The 8,922-nt window shown below is 34.6% G+C and overlaps 1 protein-coding gene across 3 annotated transcripts; it reads right to left on the bottom strand.

Moving 5' to 3' along the window:
- Positions 1 to 246: 246 nt before the first annotated feature.
- On the bottom strand, positions 247 to 7,932 carry LOC115699923 (uncharacterized mitochondrial protein AtMg00810-like). 3 transcript variants are annotated; one of them, XR_009683979.1, is made up of 3 exons: positions 6,898 to 7,932; positions 1,387 to 6,667; positions 247 to 1,294 (listed from the first exon to the last, which is right to left on the bottom strand). XR_009683979.1 is itself a non-coding variant. In XM_061102314.1 (2 exons), the coding sequence occupies exon 2, from the start codon at positions 4,593 to 4,595 to the stop codon at positions 3,480 to 3,482; it is 1,116 nt and encodes a 371-aa protein (XP_060958297.1). In that variant the 5' UTR covers positions 4,596 to 6,667; positions 6,898 to 7,932; the 3' UTR covers positions 247 to 3,479. The 3 variants fall into 3 exon arrangements, 1 of the variants encoding a protein (XP_060958297.1); XR_009683980.1 differs by having other exon boundaries at positions 247 to 1,281; XM_061102314.1 differs by having other exon boundaries at positions 247 to 6,667.
- Between the last annotated feature and the right edge of the window lie 990 nt (positions 7,933 to 8,922).

Here is an 8,922-nt window from a genome sequence, read left to right as displayed (position 1 = left end):
CACCGACAATTATCAACTGATTAGAAATTTCAACCAAAGAAAATAAAATTATCAAACATTTTGTGGCTCCTTATTGGACTCCACTGCTTTGCTGCTTTTGTCTTTCGTCGTTACTATTAACTATGCACTAAAACAAAACACAAGCATGATCAGGGATAGAGGCAGAAGTTAAGAATAAGAGGGCCAAAAGATTAAAAAAAAAAATAATTGAGGGCCAAAAGATAAAAAAAAAAAATAATTAAGGGGGGCCAAATACATAATTTTTTAAGAAAATAAAATTTTAGAGTTCGTTTAGTATGCCGTATTACACCGTATTGTATTGTATAGTATTATATTAAATTGTATTTTATACAATATTTTTATGTAAAACTATATGTGATATTAACTTTTATGGACACCTAAATTTATAATATTTTAGTATAAATTAAAGTTTAACATAGTAGTATATCAAAATATGATATATAACCCAATTAAATATAATACAATACAATACAATACAATACGAGCTAATACGACGTTCCAAACAAGTCCTAAATTGCTTTATAATTTTTTTTGTCCAAAATTTTGGGAGGGGCCATAGCCCCCTTTGGAGCTAAAGTAGCTCCGTCCCTGCGCACGATCTTTATAATTCGTCAATTATTGCCTTAACGATTTTATGTAACGTTTTTATAAAAAAAAAATTTCAAAAAAAAAAAAAATTGTAACATTAAGATAACACAATGAAGAGCAAGTTACAAAGATTAAAGATTAGAGCTTGAAACACAACCGTTCTAAACAACCTCTAAATCAGTTCATAATGCCCTTTGAGTAAGATTATGAGCAAAAACATTTAAACTTTTTGGTACAAAACTAAGGGAAGCATTAGAAAGGTGAGATAGAGAAGAATCAATCTTTTGAATTACAGTGAAGGTCTATCACTCTACTTGTGCTTGATGTCCTTAACTAATACTTGACAATCTAAAGATATAATGTTGATAGGGAATCAAACTAATGAACACATGTGAGAGCCTTGATGAGAGATTCTGCCTCTGCTAAAAGAGGGGAGAGTCACGAGAAATTGAAGAGAAACAACTTGCAACAACTTCCCCCTTATAATTCTGACAACATCACTAAAGCCAATTTTACAATCTTTATTTCTGACTGAAGCGTCCACACTCAATTTATAAGTTCCAAAATGAGGAGAAACATTGTCTTGAGCTAAACCATCATTTGAAGGATTTGAGGAGATGTTGGAAGCTTCTGCATTACTGTTGTGAGATGGGATAATAAGCTTATCTTGGGCTGCATAAAATTCCTGCAAGTAAGAGTTAACCCAAAATTCTATAACTGCAAAAGAAGGCTTGAGAGCTGAGAAAATAAGTTTGTTACGATTAAGGCAACTCTTACTTTTATATCATAATCTTTGTTAGTGTCAAAGATTGAGCAAATCTTGTAGTTAACCAGCCTTTAGCAGCTCTTGAACACCCTAGAAGAGAATGAGAATTAGTGTAAACATGAAGGGAGCAAATAGAGCAATAAGGGTTATCAATCCCCTTCCTTATAAAAGAGGTTAAGGCTCAATGGAAGCAAGTGATTGAAAGCTTTCCAAACAAAGTGTTTTATCTTAGGAAGCATCTTTGTAGTCCAAACTATTTTCCACCAATATTTAAAAAAGCTCAGGTTAGAAGAAGAAGGAAAATAAAGTGCTGAATTAGCAAGATAGTAGGCCGAATTGACAGTGAGATTTCCACAAAGATGATGTCCCCAAATGAGACAGTCCCCTCTAGCAGGATCGACAAGGATTCTAAGAATAAAAGTAACTACATCTTTTGAGAAATAAGAATTGAGTTTATCAACATCCCATAATCCCTCCTTTTTAATGAAAAAAAGATTGTATCCTCAGGAGGAGAAAGATCATTTTTATAAGATACAACCCTCAAATCTAGGATCCAATTCAGACTAGTGATTTGAATAGATTTACCATTTCCCACCTTTCAAATTAAACCCTTGAGAGGAGTTCCCTACCCTAGAGTAGACTTCTCCAAGTGAAAGAATGGTAGTGGCCAAGAGAAGCATAGAGAAAGTCATTATTTTTAAAATATTTGGCTTTAAGGAGAGTAGCCAGAAGGGAATCGAGATTAGTAAAGATCCACCATGCTTGCTTGGAATCCATGGCTTGATTGTGGTGAACAATAGTACGAAAACTAAGACCCCTAAAAAATTTGGACTTACGAAGAAGGGACTATTTTTTCCAATGAATTTTCCTATGATTATTCCCCAAAGAGCCCCACCAAAAATTAGCCATGAGCTTCTCAAACTGCCCACAAGTAGATAGAGGAAGTCTGAAGCATAACATGGCATAAGAACAGATAGCCTGGATAACCGCTTTAAGAAGGATTTCCTTACCAGCTCTAAAAAATAGCTTATTATTCCAAACAGAAAGCTTACTATTAGCTTTTTGGAGAAGATTGTAGAACGAGGATTTTTTTGAGTGAAAAAATTACTGGGGCACACCAAGGTATTTATTAATAAAAGGTTTATCATCAGGACCAAGAGAATCAAGGGAAAAAGTTCTGTCATGCACACTACTGTTTGAAGCCTCTATCACAGTATTCGATTTCTAAGGTAAAAACTTTTACTGTCTCTTAATGTCGGGATTTTATGTAGGATTTTCGTATGTTTTTATTTTCGTTTTCAGAGAAATAAGCTTTCATAAAAATACCATATCTCTCTCCCCATAGGCCCATTTTCAGTGATTTAGGTACCGTTTTAAAGATAATTTAATGGTCTACATTTTTTATGAAGAAACTCTTTCCAAATTCTGATTATTTCAATGTCAAAAATTCATGTTTTATGCTGACTGTCGAATTACAGTTCTTTTTTTAAATTTATGTCCGATATTGCCTCAGTAAAAGTGTGATTTCTCTCTCGATATCTATTATTTTCCAGCGATTCTTGTACTGTTAGAAAGATAATTCAATAATCCATATTTTCTTTGAAGAAACCTTTCCCTAATTCGGAGTTCTTACCTGTCAAAAGTTAGTATCTTTACTCGGTTAGGATATTTCGTTTTAAGTTTTGTTTCAGAAAAAGTGTCTTCAGTAAAAATTCAATATTTCTCTCAACTTTGATCCATTTTAAAAGATCTTTATCTCGTTTTAAAGCTTAGGAAAATAGCTACATTTTTTATGAAGGAAGTATTGTCTAGATCGGGGTGTAACTATTTTTAAAACTTTTATTTTTGGGTTGTATTCAGAAATCGACATGATCCAGGATTTTAAAGAAACTGTTTTAATAAAACATGCATAACTCCTAGGTTATAACTCCGATTTTGATGATCTTTATACCGTTAGAAAGGTCTTTCGATTAACTAAAGTTGACAGATGAAGGGAAAAAATGTTTTTTCTGTGTTATTTTATTTCGATATAAAGCAGTATATATAACATGTACAATAAGTCTATAAAGAGAAACATATCAAATAATAAAGATACAATGAATCCCTAAACTAATTCCCTAAAAATATGGTACAATAAAAACAGAATTATTATTATACAGCTATACTGAATAATAATAATAATTAGGAAAGCTGATTTTCCAACACTCCCCCTCAAGTTGGGCAAAAAAATGTTCTCCATAGCCAGCTTGCTAGTCAGAAAATTAAATTGTTTTTTACATAATCCTTTTGTGAAAATATCCGCCACCTGATCTTCACTAGAAACATAAGGCATACACACTTGACCACTCTCAATTTTCTCCTTAATAAAATGCTTATCTACTTCAACATGCTTTGTGCGATCATGAAGTACAAGATTATGAGCAATTGCAATTGCTGCCTTGTTGTCACAATATAACTTCATAGGAGACGATTGTGATGACTTCAGCTCTTCAAGCAGCCTTTTTATCCAAATAATTTCACAAATTCCATGAGCGACAGCTCTAAATTCAACTTCAGCACTGCTTCTAGCCACCACACTTTGTTTCTTGCTTCGCCAAGTGACCAAATTACCTCCAACATATGAACAGTAGCCTGATGTAGATCTTTTATCTAGAGTGCTTCCAGCCCAATCTGCATCAGTGTAGGCTTCAATCTCTAGATGCCCTCGAGGTCTAAACAAGAGGCCTTTACCCAGTGTTCCCTTTAGATACCTTAGAATCCTATAGACTGCATCGAAATGCCTTGAACCAGGTGAATGCATGAACTGACTTACCATACTCATAGAGAAAGCTATGTCTGGTCGTGTATGTGACAAATAAATCAGTCTCCCAACTAATCTTTGATAAAGCTCTTTGTCCTTCACACTTTTCAAGTCTTCAACAGCCTGTAGTTTAACATTAGGTTCACTAGGTGTTTCAGCAGGTTTACAACCCATCATACCAGTCTCATTAAGTAAATCAAGTACATACTTACGCTGACTTACAAAAATGCCTTCTTTGGACCTTGCAAATTCCATTCCAAGGAAGTATTTCAAAGGACCCAAGTCTTTAATTTCGAATTCCTCACCAAGTCTTCTTTTTAATCTCTCTTGTTCATCAATGTCATCCCCAGTTATCACAATATCATCTACATACATAATTAAAATAGCCACCATTCCTTCCTCTGAATGTTTGTAGAACATAGTGTGATCCGCTCGACTTTGAGTGTAACCAAACCTCTTCAAAACCTTACCAAAGCGTTCAAACCAAGCTCTAGGGGACTGTTTAAGACCATACGAGGATTTCTATAATTTACACACTTTTCCAACTCCAAAATTTTTTTCGAAACCTGGTGGGACACTCATATACAATTCCTCTTCAAGGTCTCCATTAAGAAAAGCATTCTTCACGTCTAACTGGTTCAAATGCCAATTATAGTTAACTGCTAAAGATAGTAGAATCTGTATAGAATTAATTTTTGCAACAGGTGCAAAGTCTCTTGATAATCTATTCCATAGGTTTGAGTAAAGTCTTTGGCCACAAGCCTCGCTTTAAACCTCTCAATACTTCCATCAGCTTTAAATTTTACTGTGAACACCCATTTACACCCTACAATCTTCTTGTCCCTCGGTAACATTACAATCTCCCAAGTCCCATTCTTTATCAAAGCATCCATCTCTTCATCCACTGCCAACTTCCATCTCGGTTCATCTAGTGCCTCCTATATACTTCTAGGCACAACAAGTTCAGAAATATTAGTAATAAATGCTCTATAGTTATCAGATAGGTGATTGTACGAGATGTATTTGGCAATTGGATGCTTTGTACAAGCACGAGTTCCTTTTCTAAGAGCAATAGGAAGATCTAGAGTTTCAGATGTAGGGCTTGAAACAGATTGTGAAGACAAAATATTACTTGGAGACAAAGAAGAACTAGTAATAGAAGAAGAATTACCTCGGGTACTTGAAGAACCATTGTTCGGGGCTTCCATTTGGTCTTGTGCAAGGATGATTGGATGGTCTCTACTTCTTTCGCAGATGTTCTTCCTTGAATAAACCACAGGCTCAAGAACATTACGATTTTTAATCAATCGTAGCATTTCTGTTTCTGACAAACCAAGATCAGATTCGGATTCAAAGATGTAGGTTGAGTTTTCTCAAGAGAAACATCAAGAATAGTCTTAGGTAAAGGTTCAACAAGTTCCCAAAAATTTTGTACCACTGAATTCTCCCCCTGAACAAAATTCTTTGAGAAATAAGGACTATTTTCAGCAATAGAGACATCCATAGTAATATAAATGTGTTTAGAGATAGGATTAAAACATTTATATCCTTTTTTATTTGGAGGATAGCCTAAGAAAATACATTTTTCAGCTCTAGGATCTAGGATCTAACTTAGATCTAGACCTTTTTGGAAGATGAACAAAAACAGTACTCCCAAAAATATTCAATGGTAAATCTGAATTAATTCTAGAAGTAGGAAAGAATTTTTTGAAACATTTCAAAAGAGTAGTGTAATGTAAAACTTTAGTAGGCATTCTATTTATCAAATAAGATGCAGTAAGAACAGCGTCCCCCCATAAATATTTTGGAACATTCATATAAAACATCATGGCACGAGCTACTTCTAACAAGTGTATATTCTTTCTTTCTGCTATTCCATTTTGTTCGGGAGTATCAGGACATGTAGATTGATGCAAAATACCTTTTTCTTTTAAAAAATTTCCCAAGATGTGATTAAAGTATTCTGTTCCATTATCAGTTCTTAAAATATTGATTTTTGTTTGAAACTGATTTTCAATCATTTTGTAAAAATCGGTAAAAATTTGTTCAACCCTGGGACTTTTCCCTCATTAAATAAACCCAACAAAGACGAGTGTGGTCGTCTATAAAAGTAACAAACCATTTTTTCCCAGAATTAGTAGTAACCTTAGAAGGTCCCCATACATCACTATGAAACAGATAAAACGGTTTTGAAGGATAATAAAAAGATTTAATGTAAGGTTTACGTTGGCTTTTGGCCAATAAACAACTTTCACATTGAAAAGACGAATGATTTAACCGTTTAAATAGTGCTGGAAACAAATATTTTAAATAAATAAAAAAAAACTAGGATGGCCTAATCTATAATGCCAAACCATTATTTGATCATAAACAGAAAGAGAACTAATGCTACTAAATCCTTGAGCAATTTTATTTTCAGAAGCTTTATCTTCGAAATAATAGAGTCCATTAATCATCCTAGCACTGTCAATCGTCTTACCCAAACTCTGGTCCTGTAAAACACAATGAGATTCATAGAAAACCACACAACAATTAGAATCTTTAGATAATTTGCTGACAGATAAGAGATTGCAAGTAAGTTTAGGAACATGGAAGACAGATTTAAGATCTATCCCTTTAGAAATCTTAATTAAACCTTTTCCTGCAATCGATGAGAAATTACCATCAGCTATTTTAACTTTTTGATAACAACTTAGAGCATTTATTTCTAATACTTTGTCACCTGCATATGCAATAGAGGCAGTAGGAATACCGGATGAGGACGAGGTAGTGTTCAGGAATGCATGAAGGTGATTCATCTGCTCCTTAGTGAAGGGGCTGGACTCAGCTTCATGTGCAGAAGGGGTTCGACCTGCCTTTTCTCTCTCTGCTTTGCTTTTCCAGTTTGCTGGTTTGCCATGGATTCTCCAACAGGTCTCTCGAGTATGACGAGGTTTATTACAGAAATCACACCAAACACGTGGCTTCTCATTAGTTTTCTGCATGTATGGGGTGTTCTTGTTATATCCTGCGCTCATGGTGGCTAGCGCTGAACTCTCAACAATAGATGTAGGTGTCTTCTTTCCCAACATAACACTCCTTCGACTCTCGTCTCTTCTAACTTCAGCGAATACTTCACCAATTGGAGGTAGGGGCTACCTTCCAATAATCCTCCCCCTCACCTCATCAAACTCAACATTGAGACCAACCAGGAACTCATAAGTATCGAAAAGATCTAAGTCTTGCCAGATTCTTTTCAAAGAATGAAAGTACTTTGTCATGCTGTCCTCCCCTTGCTTTATTTCTCCAAGTTTGATATTTAACACGAAAATCTGAGATTGATTTTCAAGATCAGAATACATTTCAATAATGTTGTCCCATAGCTCCTTTGCTGTGGGATAGCACATATAATTGGAGCTAATCTCTTCTTCCATAGAGTTAACAAGCCAAGCCATCACCATAGAATTTTCAGCATCCCAAGTTTCATAGGTTGAATCAGTTTCTGCTTGAGCCTTCTTTTCACCAGTCAAATATCCCATTTTTCCTCGACCTTTCATATACATCTTCACTGATTGATACCATCTCAGAAAGTTTTCTCCATTCAAGCGAATAGTAGTGATCTAGACAGAGTGAGACTCGGTAGATTTGGTAGAAAGAACAGTGGAATTGGTTGGGATGGGGTTGTTTTTGGTTATACCTGACTCAGAATCAGACATGGTGCAAATAGGACAGAGGCGATTAGGGTTAGGGGTGCGATTAGGGTAGAGTACGATTTTTTTTTTCTTTTTCTGGCTCTGATACCAAGTTGACAGATTTTGGGAAAAAATATTTTTTCTGTGTTATTTTATTTCTGATATAAAGCAGTATATATAACATGTGCAATAAGTTTATAAAGAGAAACATATAAAATAATAAAGATACAATGAATCCCTAAACTAATTCCCTAAAAATATGGTACAATAAAAACAGAATTATTATTATACAGCTATACTGAATAATAATAATAATTAGGAAAGTTGATTTTCCAACAACTAAAAACTTTGTGAACAGTAGGATTTCTAATTCAAACGTTTTATGAGTCAAATTCTAAGCTAAACTAGCTGTATAGTAAGAGTAATAAATATATTGAGTTTATCGGTGGACTAAGGGTTTCGCTAATTGTTATAGGGCCTAGAAGGTATCGTAGGAGTTAATTACAGCGGAGTTGAGGTAAAAGAAAATAATTATACTTTATACTTTTTTTTATATGGTTTGACTACCTAGTATGACTGCTTGAATAAATTGTATTGAAACTGTGGAATGTGATAGTTTCATTGTAATAGTGTTTTGTCGATGGATTGTATATGGCTGTTTAATCATGTTCCAGGTACTTGGAAATGGTTGGAAACCACAATTGTATGGTGATGTGGTAAGTGAGGCAGTGTACGTAAGGGTGCACTGGTCATTAGTACTGCGTTCTAGTTAAGAACGTAAGACACTCTAGATTTGTATGGAAGCTGGAGTGTGAGTGTGTGGTATTTCAGTATTTGTGTGGCTACCTCTATTTATACTTATAATTAGTTTATTGTATGTTTGATGTATATGATTGTACTATGATGTGTGAATGCTGCTACATAGTATTTTGTTTTTCCTTACTGGGCTTTGCAGCTCACCTTTTATTTACCCCCTATGTGCAGATAAGTAAGCCTGTAAGCTTTTGGTGACAAGTTGAGTATGGGGAGCATGGGGTGTATCTCGTGAGATCATGTAACTGGGTGTGGTCTTGGCC

The sequence above is a fragment of the Cannabis sativa genome, chromosome 8 (assembly GCF_029168945.1).
Source record: "Cannabis sativa cultivar Pink pepper isolate KNU-18-1 chromosome 8, ASM2916894v1, whole genome shotgun sequence".
NCBI lineage: Eukaryota > Viridiplantae > Streptophyta > Magnoliopsida > Rosales > Cannabaceae > Cannabis > Cannabis sativa.
The sequence above is the reverse complement of the archived record's forward strand: the minus strand, read 5'-3'. Positions and strand labels throughout refer to the sequence as shown.

What these genes read in the sequence shown, in the direction of transcription:
- LOC115699923 (XM_061102314.1), bottom strand. Translation starts at nt 4,595, where the DNA reads ATGTTCTACAAACATTCAGAGGAAGGAATGGTGGCTATTTTAATTATG.